This window comes from Mobula birostris, chromosome 25 (genome assembly GCF_030028105.1).
Source record: "Mobula birostris isolate sMobBir1 chromosome 25, sMobBir1.hap1, whole genome shotgun sequence".
NCBI classification, from domain to species: Eukaryota; Metazoa; Chordata; class Chondrichthyes; order Myliobatiformes; family Myliobatidae; genus Mobula; species Mobula birostris.
Window position 1 is genome coordinate 33,999,068 of NC_092394.1, and position 24,601 is coordinate 34,023,668.

Genomic DNA, 24,601 nt, shown 5'->3' on the forward strand with positions numbered 1-24,601 from the left:
AGGAGAATGATATAGAGAATATGATAAGTCTATACAAGTTGGTTAAAAAGACATTACCTTCTTTAATGTAGCTCCTGTAACTAGCACTCAGGCCCCAGACATGAAACCTTTTGAAATATTTTCCACAATTCATTTTATTATCATTGCATAATTTATGAGCTACTGGAGATCATTCATCTCTTCTAAGCACTGGCATATTAAGCTGTTGAGGGGACAGAATTGTAAATTCAGTGGCACATTCCTGATGAGCTGGCCGCAGGTCAGCAAAGCACTACTATGCCAGAAATTGAGCTGATGTCTCAGAGTCTACTGAGTGTCCAGAACAGCAGAGAGTTTTGTCAGGAGCCGTCCATGTGATGATGGTGGCCAGATCGCAGTCTGTCAATCTTCTGTTGGCTGCAAGGAAAGCATATGTCTAGTTTACAGCTTGCTTACGTGATGGCCAATAATAGAACTTGCTTATTGGCTGGTTTCTTTTTCAGGAAATGAGGCTGTTTCTTGCAGGAACCGAGGCAATCAATTGGTCCTTTGGCCTGATGCCTCTGTACAGAATACGCAAAAGAAAAATGTGCACTTTCCATACATTTGAGAAACAGAACTATGAAAAACAAGCATTTTAAATTGTTCAGCATTTTGTAACTTTTCTTGTTCAATGATTGAAATTAACCATTCCCTACATGTCATATATCGAACTGTTTTGCTGTCAAGAGCCAGATTATTCTTAAATCATGCAGAAATTTTAAAACCATATATAATGACATCTTATGTTTCACCATGCTTTTAAAACGGGAATAACTATTAGAATTATACTTTCAACAAGTCCTTATATTCCGTCTGGGTAGCCTCCAACCTGATGGCATGAACATTGACTTCTCAAACTTCCGCTAATGCCCCACCTCCCCCTCATACCCCATCTGTTACTTATTTTTATACACACATTCTTTCTCTCACTCTCCTTTTTCTCCCTCTGTCCCTCTGACTATACCCCTTGCCCACCCTCTGGGCTTACCCCCCCCTTTTCTTTCTCCCTAGGCCTCCTGTTCCATGATCCTCTCATATCCCTTTTGCCAAGCACCTGTCCAGCTCTTGGCTCCATCCCTCCCCCTCCTGTCTTCTCCTATCATTTCGGATTTCCCCCTCCCCCTCCCACTTTCAAATCTCTTACTATCTCTTCTTTCAGTTAGTCCTGACGAAGGGTCTCGGCCCGAAATGTCGACTGTACCACTTCCTAGAGATGCTGACTGGCCTGCTGCGTCACCAGCAACTTTTATGTGTGTTGCTTGAAATCCCACCATCTGCAGATTTCCTCGTCCTTGGTTAATCTTGGTTTAAGTTAAGTAACCAGATTTTCCATTTGGACTAGCTTGAGTTTGCCAAGAGTCATCCAAGTTCCTCATTCTTGATCACTAATAGCTAATTGTTCCTGTTGTATGTGGTGACAGATGTTGAAACAGTTGTCCTTCATGTTCAGATAGCCTGGTGGCATCCACCGTCAAGATGAAGTTATCAGATTATATTTTAGTGCTACATGTATTACTGTATACATTAGCATCATGGGATAATGTTACTGTACATGCTGATTGTGTTATGTGATTTCAACACTCTGTGACTGTCCGTTGTACATTGCTCCGTGTACAATGTTTCCACATAGAAGCTTGCAGAAGCTCTTTGTTTTCTTTAAAAAGAGACCCTGTTGTTAGTAAGTCCTGCTTTGCACAATATTGGTATTGGTTTATTATTATCAAATGTACCAAGATGCAGTGAAAAGCTTGCCTCAGATACTATTCATACAGACAAAATCAATGCTCAGTGCACTGAGGGAGAACAAGGTAAAGCAATAACAACGTGGAATAAAGTGTAAAAACTACAAAGAGAGTGCAGTGCAGACAAACAATAAAGAGGAAGTTCACAACAAGTTAGATTGTGAGGTCAAGAGTCCATCTTACTGTACAAGGGGTAGAATAGCAGGATATTCTCTCTAACACCAGGATTTCCTCTGTGAAATTGTGCTTAGAATACAGCTATGCCTGGCTTTGAGGTGGGGTTTGCTCGTTTCTGTACTGGACTGAAGCTGTGGCCTGCAACTAGTGGACCTCTGGATTGACTGAAGTGATGCCTGGCTTTGTGAACTTCAGTTCTGAATGCTGTTTGCTTGCTTTTATTGTTTGCACGATTTGTTTTTTTTCTCTCTCTCTCTCTGGACACTAGGTGTTTGATGGTCCTCTTTTGTTTTAATGGATTCCATTGGGTTTCTTTGTTTCGTGGCTGACTGCATACTTTGATTATAAATGTACTTAGAACTTTGTGCAAGTGAGAAAGGGCCAACATGTTGTACAATCTAAACACTATTTTCAATGATTTGCGTCCTCTTTTCAGCAACATATCTGAAAAATGATTCTTGCACTTTTAATTGCAACTTCAAGTTGCAATGATTTAAAACGCTTTCTATAAATGTAGATCACTTAGTATCATACAAATGTTTCTTGTATCATTCTTGTTTACTTCCCTTTATATGACAAAGAAGCATCAAAATTACCTTTCAGCCACCATGTCTATGCTGACCCGAGATGCCAATCTAAGTTAGTTCTATCCATTAAGTAGTATCTCATAATTTCCAAAACTGTATTGATCCTTTTGCAACTGCTACTCCTTAACTGCCACTTTAGTGTTCTTGGTACACATTGGTATTGAAGCAATATTTTTTATTTACTTATTGAAACAAATCCATCACAGTGCCCTTCATGAAAGAATTATGAAAGCAAAGAAACATTGGTGCCAAGTCATACATGGAGATGTTTGCATAGATGCCTACAGGCTAAGTAAAAGAAACATACACAAAACATGCTGGTGGAATGCAGCAGGCCAGGCAGCATCTATAGGAAGAGGTACAGTCGACGTTTCGGACCGGGACCCTTTGTCAGGACTAACTGAAAGAAGTTTTGAAAGTGGGGGGGGGAGATCTGAAATGATAGGAGAAGACAAGAGGGGGAGGGATGAAGCTGGAAAGTTGATTGGCAAAAGGGATACAGAGCTGGAGAAGGGGGGATGATCATGGGCTGGGAAGCCAGGGGAGGGAGAGAAGGGGGGAGGGGAGCCCAGAGGGTGGAGAGCAGGCAAGGAGTTATAGTGAGAGGGACAGAGGGAGAAAAGAGAGAGAGAGAGAGAAAAAAGGGGAGGGGATATATATAATAAATAAATAAGAGATGGGGTGTGAAGGGGAGGAGGGGCATTGGCAGAAGTTAGAGAAGTCGATGTTCATGCCATCAGGTTGGAGACTACCCAGACAGAACATAAGGTGTTATTCCTCCAACCTGAGTGTGGCTTCATCTTGACAGCAGAGGAAGCCGTGGATAGACATATCAGAATGGGAATGGGACATGGAATTAAAATGTGTGGCCACTGGGAGATCTTGCTTTCTCTGGTGGACAGAGCATAAGTGTTCAGCGAAACGGTCTGCCAGCCTGCGTCGGGTCTCACCGATATATAGAAGGCTGTACTGGGAGCACCAGACACAGTATAGCACCCCAGCCGACACACAGGTGAAGTGTCGCCTCACCTGGAAGGATTGTCTGGGGCCCTGAATGGTGGTGAGGGAGGAAGTGTAAGGGCATGTGTAGCACTTGTTCCACTTACACGGATAAGTGCCAGGAGGGAGATCGGTGGGAAGGGATGGTGGGGACGAATGGACAAGGGAGTCATGTAGGGAGCGATCGCTGCAAAAAGCAGAAGGAGGTGGGGAGGGAAAGATGTGCTTGGTGATGGGATCCCGTTGGAGGTGGTGGAAGTTACAGAGAATAGTATGTTGGACCCGGAGGCTGGTGGGGTGGTAGGTGAGGACAAGGGGAACCCTATTCCTAGTGGCGTGGCGGGAGGATGGAGTGAGAGCAGATGTGCGTGAAATGGGGGAGATGCGTTTGAGAGCAGAGTTGATGGTGGAGGAAGGGAAGGCTCTTTCTTTTAAAAAGGAAGACATCTCCTTCGTCCTGGAATGAAAAGCCTCATCCTGAGAGCAGATGTGGCGGAGATGGAGGAATTGCGAGAAGGGGATGGCATTTTTGCAGGAGACAGGGTGGGAAGAGGAATAGTCCAGGTAGCTGTGAGAGTCCGTAGGCTTATACTAGACTTCAGTAGATAAACTGTCTCCAGAGATAGAGACAGAAAGATCAAAAGAGGGGAGGGAGATGTTGGAAATGGACCAGGTAAACTTGAGGGCAGGGTGAAAGTTGGAGGCAAAGTTAACGAAGCCAACGAGTTCAGCATGCGTGCAGGAAGCAGCGCCAATGCAGTCGTCGATGTAGTGAAGGAAAAGTGGGGGACAGATACCAGTATAGGCTTGGAACATGGATTGTTCCACAAAGCCAACGAAAAGGCAGGCATAGCTGGGACCTATATGGGTGCCCATGGCTACACCTTTAGTTTGGAGGAAGTGGGAGGAGCCAAAGGAGAAATTATTAAGAGTAAGGACTAATTCCGCTAGACAGAGGAGAGTGGTGGTAGAGGGGAGCTGGTTAGGTCTGGAATCCAAAAGGTAGTGGAGAGCTTTGAGACCTTCCTGGTGGGGGATGGAGGTATATAGGGACTGAACATCCACGGTGAAAATAAAGCGGTGGGGGCCAGGGAACTTAAAATCATTGAAAAGATTCAGAGTGTGAGAAGTGTCACGAACATAGCTGGGAAGGGATTGAACAAGGGGGGATAAAACAGTGTCAAGGCATGCAGAAATGAGTTTGGTGGGGCAGGAGCAAGCTGAGACAATAGGTCTGCCAGGACAGGCAGGTTTGTGGATCTTGGGTAGGAGGTAGAAACGGGAAGTATGGGGTGTGGGAACTATAAGGTTGGTAGCAGTGGATGGGAGATCCTTTGAGCTGATAAAGTTGGTGATGGTGTGGGAGACAATGGCCTGGTGCTCCTTAGTGGGGTCATGATCGAGGGGTAAATAAGAGGAGGTATCCGCGAGTTGTCGCTGTGCCTCGGCAAGGTGGAGGTCAAGCTTGCACTTAAAAGGAGAAGGAAGGGTAAAGAGGTGGAATGACTGTGGGAGGAAATTCCCAAATTTATGACCTTAGTGACTGAATAAGTGCCCATCAGGACCAGAACTATGGGAGTACAAGAATACAGTATTGAGAATATCAGCTATCTTGGAAGGTTACAGAGTGTACTGGGGGTTAGAGAGCCAGAGAGAGGCAAGAATGTGGAGAGACATGAAGGCACAGCTAAAAAGTTTAAAAATCTATTTGGTACTTAACAGGTCGCTGGTGTAAACTAGCAACCCGTTCCATCCAGGTGATTATTCTATGCTGAAAATAACAAAGGCCTATAAATGATTCCTATTATATTTAATACATTCATTATTCTAAATGCAAAATATATGAAATAAAATGAGATTTATCAACAGGAAAAGGTAGTCACTGCTTTTGATACACCATGTGAAATCTCTGTGCAGTATTGGGGCTTGAATTCTCAAGTTTCAAAGCATAAAAAGCTTTAAAAACATGACTGAACACCTAACTAGAAACACATTGTCCTTTTTTTTTCATTAATTGTGTAAATCTCAGCCACACTGATTTTAAATGTTTATGCAATTTACTTCAATACTTTGAATTTTGAACTTTTTGAACTTTGAGTGTTGGGTGTGCTTTTAAAATGTTCATCACAATTCCAGACCAATACTGTACTACTTTTTCATGGATGTTTTGGTCAGTGGTGAAAAAATAGCAAAATAAAAAAATATGGACATAATGAAACAAAAAAAATTGTCACGTACTTGCAATTACATAAAGTAAATGTTATGTTGTCAAATAAATAATGAAGATAGTTTGTAGTTGTTGTTAAGGCTTACTGCAATTTATTGATACTTTGTAGGGACAGAAAGCTGATGCTTTCTTGAGTTTTTTTTTTGCAAACTGAATATACCAGATTTTATTGAACCTGCATAAAATAATAAAGAAGCATCAGAAATAAATCCTGTAAGCTTCAAGCCTTCAGCGTTGTTAAGCAGAATTGCTGATCTTACTGATTTAGATAAATCTTGCAGAATTATATTTGTTCTCAAGAAAAAGACTTCAAAGGTTTAACCACCCCTTTGCTAGTTCAGGATCTCTTGCCACATATAGTTTGGGTTCCACATTATTGACCTACATTAAATATCAAACAATGACACAGGCTATGGTTAAGATTTTTCCGAGCAGTTTTGTCCTGTGATTTACTTGCCTGTTTAAAAAAAATCATTGTGGCAGAATTATTGTTTACCCATGCATGAGATGTTAGGACAGCTGATGATTTATAGGTTTGCTTGCCTATAAAATCGGGTTTGCGCTTTAATTTTCTTCATTAGAAGGGGAGGACCAGTGTATGGTCCATTAAGCCCTTCTTGCATTTTTCTGCTCAGTGGATGGAAGGTAATGGATGGTATGAACATCATAGTTATTGACACTTGGAATATCATATGTCATCATATATTGCGTCAATCCAGAGGGAATAATATGAATCTTGATTACATTTCCATGTGCTCTCCTTGTATATGTACCCTCTGTTATGAGGGATGATCTATAATATATCTTGTGCTGTGTATATCTCCATTAACTCAATAAACAACTTAATTAAAAAGTCAATTGGATTTACCTGATAAATATGCTACTATTCTTCCCGGTGCACAGACTTTCCTGCTTCTGGGGATAAATCCTGAACTTACTTCGATAATTGACATCTGTAATCATTACTTGAAAATATTGATATGTTACAACAGCTTATCATTCTAACTCAAACCGCGGTGAATAATCTGAATTATTTCTTTCTAGGGATAACTAACTTTACAAACAATTAAATTTGTGTCAGAAGTGTGCAAATGTATCAAGTGAATCTTTGAAAGCAATGATTCTATTTGCAGTCAAATAGCCATAATTAATGTCCTGCAGAATTCCATATTCTGCATTCAAAACAAGAAAGTATCAATAGTTGGCATTTCCCCTACTTTATTAAACGGTTACAATATTTCTTTCAGAACAAAGTTTTTAATCTTTATTTTTCACTTTACACCATATAACTTTAGTCAATGAGAATTTTCAGTATTATTCTCAGATAAATTTGGAGTTCCATTATCAAAATTTTGAATAATATAAACAGTTCTTCACATACACTTTTGTGAATTTAATCTCACAGATAACTTCTCCTTCCTCTTTTATGAAACTGCATACAGTATTTCTACTTTTTGTACCATTGCTCTAATGTCTTCTTCCTGTGTAATAAAATTTTGTTTACTAATGTTCCTGAGAAATGCCTTGGGGTGTATTGCTCCATGAAAATCACTATTTAAAGGGAAGGACATGTTGTTTGGTGTGGTGTTAATTAATGATAATTATAATCAGATATGATTAGTCTCCACAGCCAAGATATGTTTGCCTCATTTTGTAGATCAGAATCAGTTAGAATTCTACCTATTTGACCAAGTACAGTACAGGCAAATAATTTATTTTAGGGTGGATGTAAATGTTTTTTTTTATTTTCTGGGGAAAAAAATGAAAAGTATAGTTACTCCATTAAAAAGTTTATTGTCTCTTTTGGATTAGGGGAATGTTTAAATATTCACCTCCATCTCTTTTCCTTTTTCTATTCCTCCCTTTTGCACCCAATCCTACCTCTTTGAATATGGGCAAGAATACTTGCACTTTGGGCATTGAACAGAATCCTATTTGGGTGACTCAGTTGGAAGGAAGTTTCTCAGTTTAATCACAAAAACTAGAGCAGTTCTCATTAACATAAGATGTCATTGGCAGTTGGTTTTCTTTTTAAACAAAGCAATCTAATCTCAGGTAATTTAAAAAATTCAGCTGATATGTAACACTTATTGCTTTTGCTCTGTGCTTATGATTGCTCTGAAAATCTCTCTGCTGAGTTCTTTATTATTTTGCTTTATTCAATTATATAATGTGTGCTTGAATGTACAGCTTCCACTTTAATATGTTTTATGAAAGGAAAATGCACAGTGCTCATCAATTTCACACCTAAAATCACCCAACTGAGGATAGGGGAAAATGCCTGATGAAGTTCTGGTCCACCTTGCCCAATAATGTTGCTGAAAGTTATTAGTTTGTGGCAGCTCTAGGATATGCTTCACTGGCACTTTGGGAATGGGTTAGTTTTAATTACTGTTCTGATTAGCGTTCATTAATATTGGTGCATTTGCAACCAACCCAAGTTTGTTTGTTTCCTCTGTCAAATTCCAGTACACTCTCGCTGGAGGTGAGAGGAAGGAAAACATAGCCAGGTTGATTCACTAATTCTTCTAAAAAAAAATCCTACCTTTCACCAGTTTTCCTAATGCATATTTTGTCTCTGCTTTGTTTCAGTGTGACAGTGAAAGCGACCCAGATGAGAAGGTAAGATTACATTTACCCGGAATCAAACAGCATTTACAATTATGCAGATATTTTCTTTAGTTTGAGAAGTTATAAATGGAATCTATTCATATGGAAGTTCGATATATGTTAAAACAAGTCGTGATTATTTTTTCTGTGAGTTTTGAGAAAATTGTTAATTATTTGACAAAGAATCAACAGATCATCTGCACAATCTTGGCTTCTTGCGCAAATTTATAGAAAGAAAATGTAGCGTATGGAATTGATTGGTTGTTGTCTGGCATCTTCAATAAAGTGGTAGTTGTGCTGTTTGTCATTGACTGTGGATCTTTGATGGGAATGTGGCAACATTTCTGGATCATATCCTTCAAAACACATGATTTGCTTGTGATGTTATTCTGCTGGGTTCAGCTTATTGTGCCTAGGCCAGTATAAGTGAAGTATTAGAGAAATAAAAGAAATATCACGTTTTGAAAATAAATCAATCAATGAGCTATGGGATTTCAGCCTGGAGTAGTACTTCACAAAGTAATCGCAATTAATACTTGAAACCAAGCAAGTTGAAAATTGATTATACTTATCACAATCAATTTGAATTGGAAATGCTTTGGGATTGTAAGATTCTGTTCATTTAATAGTGATAATTGCATCTTCTACAGCTCTCTGCATGAGTTTGGGGACTACTGTATATGCTGATTTGATGCCTCCTCTACTGTACACACATTTTAATTCCACATCCCATTCCCATTCTGACATGTCTATCCACGGCCTCCTCTACTGTAAAGATGAAGCCACACTCAGGTTGGAGGAACAACACCTTATATTCCGTCTGGGTAGCCTCCAACCTGATGGCATGAACATCGACTTCTCTAACTTCCGCTAGGCCCCACCTCCCCCTCGTACCCCATCTGTTACTTATTTTTATGCACACATTTTTTCTCTCACTCTCCTTTTTCTCCCTCTGTCCCTCTGAATATACCTCTTGCCCATCCTCTGGGTCCCCCCCGCCTTCCTTGTCTTTCTTCCCGGACTCTCGTATCCCCTTTTGCCTATCACCTGTCCAGCTCTTGGCTCCATCCCTCCCCCTCCTGTCTTCTCCTATCATTTTAGATCTCCCCCTCCCCCTCCAACTTTCAAATCCCTTACTCACTCTTCCTTCAGTTAGTCCTGACGAAGGGTCTCGGCCTGAAACGTCAACTGCACCTCTTCCTACAGATGCTGCCTGGCCTGCTGCGTTCACCAGCAACTTTGATGTGTGATGCTGATTTGATGTCATTTCTGTTGTGAAAGGCCACAGGCCAAGATATATTGAGATTACCTCACCTTGTCTTCTTCATTAGTGGCTCTGGGAAAAGCAGCGATGACCAGCATGAAGTTTGCTTGATGAGAATATCCAATTAAATGAATCCTTTCCACCCTACTGTCACACTGTGGATTTTTAGATGAAATCCACTTGACTTTTCTCAGCCTATTGTTCTCTGTCTTAATACATACAGTTAATCTTGATTTTGGATATAACCAAGTTGTAATATTATAGGTGTCTGTCTAACATTTTAATAATTAATCACTTTACTCAATAGCCTATGCTTAAAGACCTGGATCTGAATTGGACTTCTTTCTACCAGTTTGCAGGCAAGCTTGAATCCCCAGCGCTTAAGAAAACTTGTTTGCATCTAATTACAAGAGATGTTCTCTGAAATAAGAACTCAGCAATGAGAGCTTACAGATGTCCCCTGAATGCTTCAATTAATCATAGTGAGTAAGAACTAGATCAGTCTGCAGGGTGACAATTCAAAGCAGAGTTTGAGGTGCATAAGGAACATAAAAGGTGCACCCTAAATTGTTAATTCAGTTTTCATATGACACAGCATTATCAGAAGCCTGAAAAATATGAATTAGATATTTTCCAAGGTTCGTGTAACCTGGGAATTAATGAGTCCCTTAAGTACCAGGTCAGGGTCTCGCTGGTAAAATTCTGATCTGAAGTTAAAGCTAATTGCCTCAAGCACTGAAGCATTAATTTTAAGCTTTACCTTATTGTAGAATCATTCCCCCTTTCTGAGAATGAATTATGTATAATACCATTTTATGCCTTAGAACTGTCACAGGGTAACAGGTGACTAAAATTAATATTTGATCCCTCCCCCAATGGCTCAATTAGTAGGAACTGCTATGTGTGAAGCCAAGCTATATGCATCACGAACTCTTGGGTTTGTTTCATCATTAGTGCTAAGTTAGCCATTCCTTGTGGGCCTGGCTATAGAGGAGCTACAGGCAAACCCAAGCCCTAGAGATGGGAGAAAAGAATAATCATTTGCATCCCCATTTCTAATTATCTGCTGGTTATTTCTGCTGCAAAGTGAGGAATCTGGCCTGAATCTTCCTGCCTATTGTCTAGCATTGTCATCCTTGTTTTCGCAAGGCCCTAATGTAGAAGGCCATCTCAAATTCCCAGAGCATATTTGAATGATGGTTGGACCCAGCATCAATGGACTTAGCCAGCCCCACCCCTTAAATGCCTCTGGAAGCTTTAGCAGGTGGCAAAGTCACTCCAATGTTGCAGACTGTAAAAGCTGTGAGAGCATTTAATATTTATTGATTGATTGAGATACAGTGCGGAATAGGCCCTTCCGGCCCTTCAAGCCGTGCTGCCCAGCAACCCCCCGATTTAACCCTAGCCCAATCACAGGACAATTTACAATGCCAATTAACCTACCAACCGGTATGCCTTTGGACTCTGGGAGGACACTGGAGCTCCCAGAGGAAACCCAGGAGGTCACGGGGAGGATGTATAAACTCCTTACAGGCAGTGGCAAGAGTAGAACCCAGGTCTCTGGTACTGTAAACCGTTGTGCTAACCACTACACTATACTTTTATATAACATTAACATTCACAAAAATTAAAAAATATATTTAAGAACCATTTAGAATTATTTCAGTTAAAATTACAGACAAAATAACTGCAAAGCCAAAAGACCTAAAACTGATTAAAACCACCAAAATGACACTTAGTGTAAAAGGACAATTGATTTATCACTTGCTTTATAAGCTCCTTAACCACACTTGAAATAATTTTGTGGTCTCATATCAGGTGCCAAGTAGAACCAGTGCAACGATTCAATGAACCAGCGACTCAGTTCATTTCCTCCTGCTGCCATCAGTGAGGAGTTTGCACGTTCTCCCCTTTACTGCATGGGTTTCCTCCGGGTGCTCCGGTTTCCTCCCGCAGTTCAAAGATGTACCGGTTGGTAGGTTAATTGGTCATAGTAAGTTGTCCCGTAATTAGGCTCGGGTTAAGTCAGAGGTTGCTGGGCGGTGTGGCTCGAAGGGCTGGAAGAATCTCAATAAAGTGAAAAATAAAACTAAAATATCCATTGGTCTTTTCCAAGTGTTAAGTTTGGCACAAAATCTAACTTGAACTTGTGGAGTTCAAGGCATGAGCTCTCTCGGTGCTATGAATTTGTCAGTAAATTTTCAATTTCAGCATTTGACAATGTGTGCATTAGACATCCTGGACTCGATTGCAAGAAATGGGCAAATGCCCACGATCTGCTTTGGAATCGATAGCATTTATCTGTGAGTCTGCAAAGCCTTTGAGAAATTTTGACAATAACTAACAAGCTTGCTGCACTCGGTCTTAACGTACACATAAATAGCCACGAGATGAGAATACAAGGGCAGACTGTGTCTGTGGGTCTATGCCCAAGCCTCAGTCAAAGTTTTAGCATGTAAAAGAACTATGCCATCAAGCAGAATTAGGAGCTTAATGTTTACCTTGGAGTACTGGCATTGTAAAGTCATAGAGCATAGAAATTAAGTCATTTGGCCCACTACATCCATGTCAATGGTCTATATTTGTCCCATTAACCTGCATTAGTTTTCCCCCATTTTATACTGAATTGTAGTTGCCCATATCTGTTCTCATTATCAAACAGACCCTATCTTCAAAGGTCCGTACTGCATATTAATTCTCATACATCAGAAAGCATCCTCTTACCTACTGAGCATTCACAAATGAGGATTAGATTGAGAACATTTTCAGTGTTTGTGCCATGAGCTGGTTCAATATGTTGACACAATGTTCATTAAATAATAGTTTTGATAAGAATTTGCCACAAGAAATTTAACAAGTCAAGGAACGTCTGGGATATTGTGTCCAGGAAATTCTGGAATGCAAAACTTGCTGTGGGCGGCAATGTCACTGATCAGCAATGGATGGAATATGGCTTAGAGTATTAAGGATGGGAGGGCTTACAATAGGGTGCAGTATTCTGAACATAATTGTTTCAACATAGACTGACCAAGAATATCTGAGAAGAGGAATGGACTGACAAGAAATGTGCTGGATTCCATGTGGACTATCTAGGAATTTGTGGGATGCAATGTAGTCTCCCAGCCATGTAAAGGATACAATATGCATTCAGCAGGAATGCACAGGACACATCAGGGGCAGCCAGGAATCTGCTCTTGAAGGATGAGTTGGTGAAAAATGTAAGCAGCATCCAGCAAGGAAAGTGAATTATCAATGGAAAACTGTCAGTTAAAATAGCTTTAGAATGCATGAGGATTGAAAAGTAATTCTTGGAATGCATGAGGCAGCCAGAAATCTGTTTAATTTTGCAAGGACCGAACAGAAAAACAGAGAATGCAGCAGATTGCCTGTAAAGTGTACCAGAATTTAGTTGAGACTCTAATTAATTCATTGGCACAAGTGTTGATAATATTGAATAGTGTATATGTTTGAACTTATGCTTTCAGCACCGAACGGCATTTACCAGAACACATAACGGAAATATTGTCATGGAAGTTCATTGCAGACAGTTGGTTACCCTCCAGGATTTTTCCAGGAATGTTAGATTAATCTCCTTGGACACTGCTACAAGCAATTCAGGAGAAACCTCAGAGAAACATTCAGAACATTGTCTATTTCTCTGTTATTTTTGTGCACTTTGTTGTACTTATAAATCTGTTGCAGATGTGTGAATGGAATTGACTCACATGGAGGGTGGGTGGGGAGAGGAGAAGGTTTAAGTGATTAAATCTGCAGTCGTTCATCCATTCATGGGTTGGCAACCCACCCTGCATTAACTTCACTTTAATAGGTGGAAATTCCTGCATGGCACACCAACTCAGACAGAGTGGATTTATAAAATCTCTCCTCTAAGATCAGCTGGCAGCTAGTTTTATAGAATAGCAAATGAGAAACTAAGTCCTGTCATACTATGGCTGGAGATATGTCGACCATCCACCTTTCATGTAGGCAGTCACCACCTTTCAGTGGCACTGACAGCATACGGCGCATCGATCTACGGAATCCATTATCTACCATTGGTTTGAGGTGCAACTTAAAAGTCCCAGACTGCTCAGTGGTATACATACTCATAATAACTCCTACAATAGTTAAAGCCTCTCCCCTCTATCAAATGCTCAAACTCCCCTTTATTCCCCCTTCCCTCCCATCTTTATCTCCCGATCCTCCCAACCCGACCCTCTCTCTCCCCCTCCCTCCCTCCATCCATCTCCTACCTGTACTCACTACCGTCCTGTAAACATCACAGACAAGAAAGCTCCTAACACCTGCAAAGAGAAATTGCAGATAGCTTGACAGACAGGAGTTTTCTTTCTAGGTGAATTTTGAGCAAAGTGTTATCTAACTTTGTACAATGAACCTCTTTAATTGCAGTTAGCATTTCAAACTTGATCCACTTAGCCTATATCAGCAGATGAAGACCCCTGAAAAGTCAAAGTACTTAAATTTCAGTGAGGTTACCCATGACCTGACACGTCTCATGTGCCTTCCACGTGCGGATGTGTTCAGGAACAACTCCCTGTCCATCATCAATCTCCTTTCTGCTCAGTGTACAGCAGAAATTACACGCTGGTACACAGCAACAGCAGATGGGAGTCAATAGAGGAAATCAGTAAAAAGCTAACAGTATGAGCTGGGAATTTAGGTGATAATTGCGAAGAGTACCAGTGTAAGCTGAATGGGAAAGAATGTTTTCAAGAACTGAGATACAAGCATCACAAACATAAGACTGTAACAAGACAACCACAGGATTTTGTGCTCATAATAATCATTGGGGGTTGTCAATAACAGTCAGCAAAGCTCATCAATACTGTGACCAATGACCAATCATGACCAATGAGCATTGTCAACACATTGATCACTGGGCATTGTCAATTATGGTCAACAGACATGGTCAGCCCAGTAGTCAGCAGGCCTTGTCAATGGCCACTGTAAGTAAGACTGGTTTCAAGGATTTTTTTTTAGTGATGACTGGACGTGGAACACTCTATAGCCTGAGTTAATGAATATGACTTCAAGATAAATTCAAGGCCACCTAAATCTTTTTCAGAAATGTGGCATTTCCTCAACATTTGTTGTATAAGTGGCAGAGTTAAAGTGATCTATTTTGCCACATTTTTCTTGCAATTGCTCGCCCATCGTAAATTGACAGAACCGCTGCATCGATGCCTTTCTGCTGTCTTAAGCTTAGGTGGATGTGTTATTTAAAATGTTGTAATTGGTGCATTTGTAACATTTGTACCATTTTGGAATAGTGAACCAACTTTATTCTAAGTTTAAAACTTTAAGCGCCGATTGTTAGAATCGGGGAGTAATATCTACTGTAAGCCCCGTAATCTTAGGAACAGGAATAGCAGTAAGCTATTACTAGCTTTGCAATAATTTTAGTTGCAAAACTTTTGTTCCTTACCTGTAGCTTTGCTGCAAAACACTTGAGTAGAAGCAAGGATATATCAATAAAAGCAAGGATGTCATGTTTTTAAACACTGGAAATGCCTCATTTGGAATATTGTGAGCAGTTTTGGGTCCCTTATCTAAGAAAAGATGTGCTGACATTGGAGGGGGTTCAAAGGAGGTTTACAGAACTTATTCCAGGATTGAAAGGCTTGTCCTATGAGGAGCGTTTGATGGCTCTGGGCCTCTACTCACTGGAATTCAGAGGAATGAGGGGGATCTCATTGAAACCTATTGAATGTGGAAAGATTTTGATAGAGTGGGTGTGGAGAGGATTTTTTTTATGGTGGGGGAATCTAAGACCAGAGGACACAGCCTCAGAATAGAGGAGCATCCTTTCAGAATGGAGATGAGGAACTTCTTTCATCAGAGAGTGCTGAATATGTAGAATTTGTTGCCGCAGGTGGCTGTGGAGGCCCAGTCTTTATGTACATTAAAGGCAGAGTTTGATAGATACTTGATTAGTCAGGGAATGAAAGGATACACAGAGAAGGCCGGAGATCAGGGCCGAGGGGGAAAATGGGTCAGCTATGATGAAATGGCAAAGCAGCCTCAATGAGCTAAATGGAATGGAGTAATTATGAGATTTAAGACAACTGTGCCGTTCCACAGAGCACTATAAGAGGTCATTCTGTCCCTCAGCCTTTAGGCTGTATAATGAGTCAACCTATAGCTAGGGAAGTGATGACCTCCTCCTGTGAGATTGTTTGAGGTAACTTATTTTTTATTCTTTCTTTCTTCTCTTCTAATATTTGTATATCTGTGCACTTGTAATGCTAATGTGACACTGTAATTTCCTTTGGGATCAGTAAAATAGCTACCTTTCTTCTGGTCTAAGTGAAAGGCTGTGAATTTTTTGACCGTGAAGACCAATGGAGGAAGAAGGAAGATGGCATCAAAGGGATGCCCACTGAGAGATGATGGCATTAAAGGGATGCCCACTGACGGGTGTGGTGGTAATGAAATGATGACACAAGGGAGACTGTAGATGCTGCAAATATGGGTAAACACACGCAAAATGCTGGAGGAACTCAGCAGGTCAGGCAGCATCTGTAGTGGAAAATGAACAGTCAATGATTCAGGCCAAGAGAGGTCTGAAGGGACTCGGCCTGAAGCATTGACTATTCATTATCCTCCATAGATACTGCCTGTCTTGCTGACTCCATCCAGCATTTTGTGTGTGTTGGTGGTATAATGGTGGTGAGATGGCATTGGAATATGAGCGGGGCTGTGGGGGTGTTGGTAATGGAACAACGGTGTTGTTACGGAAAGGTGAATTTCCAGTGAGAAGAGAACAATGAAGAGTTGATATTGCTGTAAACAGCAATGTTGTTGTGGTGGCATTGGAGGTGTTATGAAGCCTTGGTTGGGAGTAGATGGTCATGGAACTAAGGTGTTAGCAGTGGAACAATTTTTGTTGTATTAGTGAAGGGTGAAGATTCTGGTCGTTACTCTGTCTAATTTTAAATAGTGTTGGTGCTCGGGTAGTACAGGGCAACATTGCATCTGAAGATTTCCCCTGCTACTCTTTGATTCCATTCATCAATCTCAATCCTCATTCTTTGCACACAGTCATAGAAGCCTCAAAAATAAAGGGAGATTCAGCCCATTTTTCCTGTGGTAGCACTCACTCTTCCTCTGGAGCAATCCATTTTAACCCTCTTTCCATACGCTCTCCCAGTTAATCTCTTTTTTATATCTAATTCCTCCTGAAATGTTACTGTGACCACATCAGGTAAAATATTTATCAGGAATATATGAAAACAATATATGTGAAAACTGGGCTTCTTCCTGATAAAAACCATTTCTCCTTGCAGCAAATTCATTGGATGATAGAAGCAATCTATCAAAGTTATCCATTTTGGTGGCAAAAATAGATTATTATCTGAATGGTGGCCGATTAGGAAAAGGGGAGGTGCAACGAGACCTGGGTGTCATTATACACCAGTCATTGAAAGTGGGCATGCAGGTACAGCAGGCGGTGAAAAAGGCGAATGGTATGCTGGCATTTATAGCGAGAAGATTCGAGTACAGGAGCAGGGAGGTACTACTGCAGTTGTACAAGGCCTTGGTGAGACCACACCTGGAGTATTGTGTGCAGTTTTGGTCCCCTAATCTGAGGAAAGACATCCTTGCCATAGAGAGAGTACAAAGAAGGTTCACCAGATTGATTCCTGGGATGGCAGGACTTTCATATGATGAAAGACTGGATGAACTGGGCTTGTACTCATTGGAATTTAGAAGATTGAGGGGGGATCTGATTGAAACGTATAAGATCCTAAAGGGATTGGACAGGCTAGATGCAGGAAGATTGTTCCCGATGTTGGGGAAGTCCAGAACGAGGGGCCACAGTTTGAGGATAGAGGGGAAGCCTTTTAGGACCGAGATTAGGAAAAACTACTTCACACAGAGAGTGGTGAATCTGTGGAATTTTCTGCCACAGGAAACAGTTGAGGCCAGTTCATTGGCTATATTTAAGAGGGAGTTAGATATGGCCCTTGTGGCTATGGGGGTCAGGGGGTATGGAGGGAAGGCTGGGGCGGGGTTCTGAGTTGGATGATCAGCCATGATCGTAATAAATGGCGGTGCAGGCTTGAAGGGCCGAATGGCCTACTCCTGCACCTATTTTTCTATGTTTTTCTATGTTTCTATCATTTATGTTCTCAGAATATTTGAAAGTTTTGAAAACCACGTGTAGATTACCCCTGGACCTTCTCTTTTCCAACAACCTATGCAAGAGCATGGCAGTGGATGTGGAGACCATGGTAGTCACTGCTGAATGATATCATGTTGGTCGGTATGAGGATTAGTTCCTATTCACATTGGATGCTTCTTCTTAGGCCTATCGCCACATGACATAGAGGGTAGGTTCGAAGTCATACCTTCATTGAAGTAGGACAGCAAGGAAACAGAGTTACTGAGTTTACAATTGCAAAGATCTTCTACATCTGCTACTGCATGGTATTGGTTGCAGATGGTGGCTATAACACTAAAATTATACAAAGAAGATCCCTGCTGTCACGATGCAGAGTGTTAGTAGGACCCACTGTGAAGGGCCTTTATGCAATTGAGGTGAGTAAGTTAGCCAAGTTATCCTTTTGTACTGGGCTTATAAATGACTAAGGCCAATAAAAAACTAAAAATATTGGAAAAGCTCAGCTGGTCACGCAATCTTTGCAGAAAATGAAACAGCTACTGTTTCAAGTTGAAGACTCTTCATCAGAACTGTCCGATGACATATTGACTGTTTCAGACATCCCACCTCTCCCGGAAGTCCCGGGGGTCTCCCGCAGATTAATAGTGGCTCCCTGATGCCCGCAAATTATATACAATATCATGGAAATCAATTTTTTTGAGAGCGAGCGAGCGAAAGAGAGAAAGAGCGAGAGCAAGCAAGTGAGAGCGCACGAGCAAGAGAGAAAGCAAGTGAGAGAGCAAGAGCGACCATGAGAGAGAGAGCGCACCCGCCTGCCATGGCAGTGTTCCAAAAAAAGAAAATATAAAACGTACGTCACCCCAGACTACACTAAAGTGTACCCCTGCCTAATAGGGGTCAAAAATAATGACAGTGTTGCTCGCTGCGCTGTTTGCAATAGTGACTTTTCTATTTCCCATGGTGGGTTAAGACTGTAAAAGACATGTTGAGGTGAGTTTAACAGGTGTGATTCGTTCATTAGCATAGCTAACATTATTTAAACTAGCTGGCTCGCTGCTAAAGAGCTACTCTATTGCAGACATCCCACCTCCCCCGGAAGTTCCAGGAGTCTCCTGCAAATTGATGGTGCTACCTCCCTGAAATGAGTTTTTGCGGGGTGGGATGTCTGCTGTTTGTCTTTTCACAGAAGCTGACTGGCCAGTTGAGTTTACCCAGCACTTTTAGATTTTATTTCAGATTTCTACCCTCTGCAGTTTTTTTTTAGTCTTCAAAGCCCAGGGCTCCTCGACCACTGTGGTTTTCTAGCTATCTTTCTCTGGGTCTCTACTGAGATGTGTATTGGACTCCTAATATCAGTCAAAAAAAAATCACCAGAGAGGATGCAAATTAAAAGTTTTTTTGGACAAATTGAGTGCTGACAGAAAGAAAACTTTTTGAAAACAATCAATATAACAATCCACCTCCCCTTTGTACCCCATCCGTTATTTATTTATTTTATTATTACTACTAATTTTTTTTCTCTCGCCTTTTTCTCCCTCTGTCCCTCTCTCTATACTCCTTGCCCATCCTCTGGGCTTCCCTCCTTCCCCTTTCTTTCTCCCTAGGCCTCCCGTCCTATGATCCTCTCCCTTCTCCAGCCTCATATCCCTTTTGCCAATCAACTTTCCAGCTCTTAGCTCCATCCCTCCCCCTCCTGTTTTCTCCTATCATTTCCGATATCCCCCTCCCCCTCCCACTTTCAAATCTCTTACTATCTCTTCTTTCAGTTAGTCCTGATGAAGGGTCTCGGCCTGAAACGTCGACGGTACCTCTCCTAGAGATGCTGCCTGGCCTGCTGCGTTCACCAACATTTTCTGTGTGTGTTGCTTGAAATTCCAGCATCTGCAGATTTCCCTCGTGTTTGCATATAACTTTGACCAAGTTCTGCAGCCAAAGAACCCAGCTTTGTCTGACTCCATGAGAAGCTCAGTGGAATATATCTTAAACACAAAATAATCTGCAGATGCTGTGATCAAGGCAACACTTTCAGTACGCTGGATGAACTCAGCAGGTCGGGCAGCATCAGTTAGAAACGATGAGTCGACGTTTCGGGCCAGAACCCTTCATCAGGACTGAAGAATGAAAGATGGGGAAGGATTTGAGAAATGCTTGTAGCTTCGGTTGAAAGACCAGTTATTTGAAAGACAAAGGGGTGGGGGAGGGGAAGCATTGACGTCATAGCCCTGAAAACAATGGGTGGTAGAAGAAGGAGGCGGAACCATGAGGGAGCTGGGGGAGGGGTAGAGTGAAATAGGGAGGGAGAGGGAATTACCGGAAGTTGGAGAATTCTATGTTCATACCAAGGGGGGAGAATTCTATGTTCATACCAAGGGGGGAGAATTCTATGTTCATATCAATTCTATGTTCATACCCATTCTCATTCAGATATGTCCATACATGGCCTCCTCTACTGCCATGATGAGGCTAAACTCAGGTTGGAGGAACAACACCTCATATACTGTCTAGGTAGTCTCCAGCCCCTTGGTATGAACATAGAATTCTCCAACTTCTGGTAATTCCCTCCCCCTCCCTTCCTCTATCCCTATTTCGGGCCGGAACCCCGAAACATCGACTCACTGTTTCCACGGATGCTGCCCGACCTGCTGAGTTCCTCCAGTGTGTTGGGAGTGTTTCCATGGTCAATCATACTGCCAAGATAGAACAAGGTATGATTAGTGCTTATCCCAACCAGGTGATGTACATGGGGCTGGCAACAGTATTGAAAGGCAAATCTGTTATTGTGTAAAATCCTTCAGAATGGGTGGAACCTGATATCCTAGTAAATTTTTAAAAGGCTTGTGATTTATTTTAAATGAAATGATAAGTGTCGGGGAAAATAAGTTAATCCGTGATAAGAGTCTCTGGGTTGTGAATGCAGTTATAAATTAAAGCAGAAAGCATTTTCCTAGTGCTGTTCATTTTGCATTAGATTTACTGAGGTCCTCAAATAAAGAAGCAGATTGGCCCCAGAAAGTCAGAGGAGAAGCTGCCAACACACGTATGGTTTGCTGGGGGTGTTGCTGCCCGCTAGGATGATTTGTGAGAAACTTTCTACATTCGTAATTGCACAGCAAAGGAACTGACTTCCTGCCTCCCAATTTTTGCAGTTAGCCTTGGCACTGCTGGAGGAGCGATTGACCAGCCTACTGGTTCTGTTCTTATCTGATGTGCATATGTGAGGATGTTCACACAAACACACACATTCCAGTAATAGACTGATCTAATTGCTTTGATTGGGAAACTCAGGCTATTTTTCTTTTCAGTTCCCATAATTGCTTCCAAACTGAGTTATCTGATGCGGATTGTGGATCAACCCCAGTTTCCCCGTGATATTCATATCTTAGGAATTTTCTGTACAAACTATTTGTAGAATCACTGTAAAAACATTGCCTGAACAGTCTACTCTCAGATTACCATCTGTCCTTTCAACATTTCTCAGTAAATGGTAATTGCCCCTTGCAAAACAAATCAAAGAGATAAGAATGTGGAGTGGTTGGTGCATGTATAATATATATTAATGACTTGGATGAGGGAATTAAATGCAGCATCTCCAAGTTTGCGGATGACACGAAGCTGGGTGGCAGTGTTAGCTGTGAGGAGGATGCTAAGAGGATGCAGAGTGACTTGGATAGGTTGGGTGAGTGGGCAAATTCATGGCAGATGCAATTTAATGTGGATAAATGTGAAGTTATCCACTTTGGTAGCAAAAATAGGAAAACAGATTATTATCTGAATGGTGGCCAATTAGGAAAAGGGGAGGTGCAACGAGACCTGGGTGTCATTATACACCAGTCATTGAAAGTGGGCATGCAGGTCCAGCAGGCGGTGAAAAAGGCGAATGGTATACTGGCATTTATAGCGAGAGGATTTGAGTACAGGAGCAGGGAGGTACTACTGCAGTTGTACAAGGCCTTGGTGAGACCACACCTGGAGTATTGTGTGCAGTTTTGGTCCCCTAATCTGAGGAAAGACATCCTTGCCATAGAGGGAGTACAAAGAAGGTTCACCAGATTGATTCCTGGGATGGCAGGACTTTCATATGAAGAAAGACTGGATGAACTGGGCTTGTACTCGTTGGAATTTAGAAGATTGAGGGGGGATTTGATTGAAACGTATAAAATCCTAAAGGGATTGGACAGGCTAGATGCAGGAAGATTGTTCCCGATGTTGGGGAAGTCCAGAACAAGGGGTCACAGTTTGAGGATAAAGGGGAAGCCTTTTAGGACCGAGATTAGGAAAAACTTCTTCACTCAGAGAGTGGTGAATCTGTGGAATTCTCTGCCACAGGAAGCAGTTGAGGCCAGTACATTGGCTATATTTAAGAGGGAGTTAGATATGGCCCTTGTGGCTACGGGGATCAGGGGGTATGGAGGGAAGGCTGGGGCGGGGTTCTGAGTTGGATGATCAGCCATGATCATAATAAATGGCGGTACAGGCTCGAAGGGCCAAATGGCCTACTCCTGCACCTATTTTCTATGTTTCTATGTAAGATATGTGGGTGTGAAATTAAGAGAATTTAGGAGTGAGATGAGGTGAAGTTTAAGCAACACACACAAAATGCTGGAGGAATTCAGCAGGCCAGACAGCATCTATAGGGAAGAGTAAACAGTCGACGTTTCAGGCTGAGAGCCATCATTAGGACTGAAGAAAAAAGATGAAAAGTCAGTGTAAGAAGGTGGGTGGAGGGGAGGAAGAAGTAGAAGGCAGATAGGTGAAGCTGGGAGGGGGAAGGGGGAAGTAAAGAGCTGTAAGGTCAATTGGTGAAAGAGATACAGGGTTGGAGAAGGAGGAATCTGGTAGGAGAGGACAGAAGGCTATGGAAGAAAGGAAGGGCAAGGAGCATCAGAGGGATATAATGGGCAGGTAAGAGATAAGGCGAGAGAGAGAAGTTGGAATGGGGAATGGTGAAGGAATAAGGGATTTATTATTTGGGAATAACAACTTTATCGGTCCAGTTAAGGGGGCTTGACCCAAAATGTCAACTGTCCACCTCCCTCCACAGATGTCACCTTATACACTGGGTTCATCCAGCATTTTCTGTATTTTGAAGATTTCACTATCTGCAGTCTCATGTCTCAGCATTCAGATTCCAGTCCACAAGTAAGTATAATCTGGCAATAGGCCCTGTATTTCTGATTAAGTATTGTGCAGGTACATCGAAGAAGTAAGTGTACCACTGGATATGACTTAGTTACAGTGCTGAGCAATTCAAAATGGCTGCCTTCCCAGGGCTCTGTTGTTACCCACTGTCTGTAAATGATAACTCTTGTAACAAGACTCAAGAAACCCACTAAGGAACTTGATTTAAACAATTCAGAATTAAGATGCAGTTCGTTGGGTTTCGGAAGGTCTGGGAGTAAATGATCCGAAGTATTAAGGAAAGTGATGATTAAGCTGGTTAAGCCGAACTGCAACCACTTTAGCTTGGAAAAGTGTCCAACAAAAATACATTTTGGCAAAAGCTTGGATGTCAGCCTCAAAAATAATTGCCTTTAATAAATTGCCCAGATTTACTGCTGTCATGTGTGTTCTCAACATTTAGCAATGGGATTTAATGGGATGGAGCTTTACTGTTGCACAAAGATTTCTAAATTAAACTTGACAATCACAGGAATTGACTGTGCTGCTGCGTCTAAGGGATGCAGATTTAATGGTCCATTATCGAAGTGCTGTTCATATTTAAAGTATAAAGGGACTCCAAGGCCCATAAACGCAGTCAAATGCAGAATTTTAGACTGTCAACAGGACCATATATTGTATGGATCTACCACAGGGGACACACAGGCAATCTTTATGATGGGAACATTTTGTACTTCAAGGCACATTTTTTGTAACTTCAGGAGCCTGAACAGCTGTGCACCATAAATAAAGATGAATAATTAGAATTAATAATCAGTTACACATTTTGTGTTGGTTGTAGGGGTGGTTAGGGGCTTGGGCTAGTGTTAACCAGATTGTTTATTCAGCTGTCATTTGAGGCTGTAAGCTGCAAATATATGTGACATCAAGTACTTTGCAAATCCCAAATGATTCCTACTTTATCTTCGGAGAGTAATGGGAATTTCAAACGCATGAAAATATACACCAAGATTGGCACTGAGCATATATCTGACCCAATTCATTATTCTCATCTGACCTTGTAAATCTAATGCACTCCGGCAATGGACCACAGCAAAATCCCAGCAAGTCCTGTCAAAATAATTTCCAGAATGTTCTCCAAAATTCTACTTGTGAAATAATAACCTCCACCATTGAAGATGTTACTTTTACATTGTTAGAATGAATCTCTCCCTAGATAATACAGGTGACCTTAGGCTCTGAAGAGACGTGTCATCCAGGGTTTTGGCTTCCAAGCACTGACTGTTTATTTCCATTTACACAGATGTGCAGACAGTGCTTGTTTTGCACTCAGTTCTGTTGTTGTCTGGTGATCAATCCAAAACCACCATTCACTATTTTCCATGAGGACTGAATGGTCACTTGAGTAAATCACGGGAAGTTTGTTATTCTCAGAAGAAGCACATGACTAGATTTCCTGAGCTAGAAAGGAAGAAATGGCGCTCATTCGCAGAGTATACATACTCATCACCCTGTTTCATACAACAGGATTAGGCTGTCAAAAACCTGACCGTAAGTCCTGGAAAACAGGTAGATCATTTTCATAAGTCATAACTCTGCTTCAGTGGCTCTCTACTGTACAAAGCAATGGGCAGACTAACCCCATTCTCAGTGGACTACCGGATATGGTGCTACTGATATTGTGCAACAGCTTACTTGTAGATCAGAAGG

General features: G+C 41.5%; 1 protein-coding gene across 11 annotated transcripts in view; it reads left to right on the forward strand.

Moving 5' to 3' along the window:
- The window catches only part of auts2a (activator of transcription and developmental regulator AUTS2 a), a 1,190,979-nt gene that overhangs the window by 816,273 nt on the left and 350,105 nt on the right, over positions 1–24,601 (forward strand). For all 11 annotated transcript variants that reach the window (XM_072242935.1, XM_072242929.1, XM_072242934.1 and 8 more), the window contains one exon: positions 8,346–8,375. In XM_072242935.1, coding sequence (XP_072099036.1) covers positions 8,346–8,375 — 30 coding nt within the window. The remainder of the gene's footprint in view (positions 1–8,345; positions 8,376–24,601) is intronic.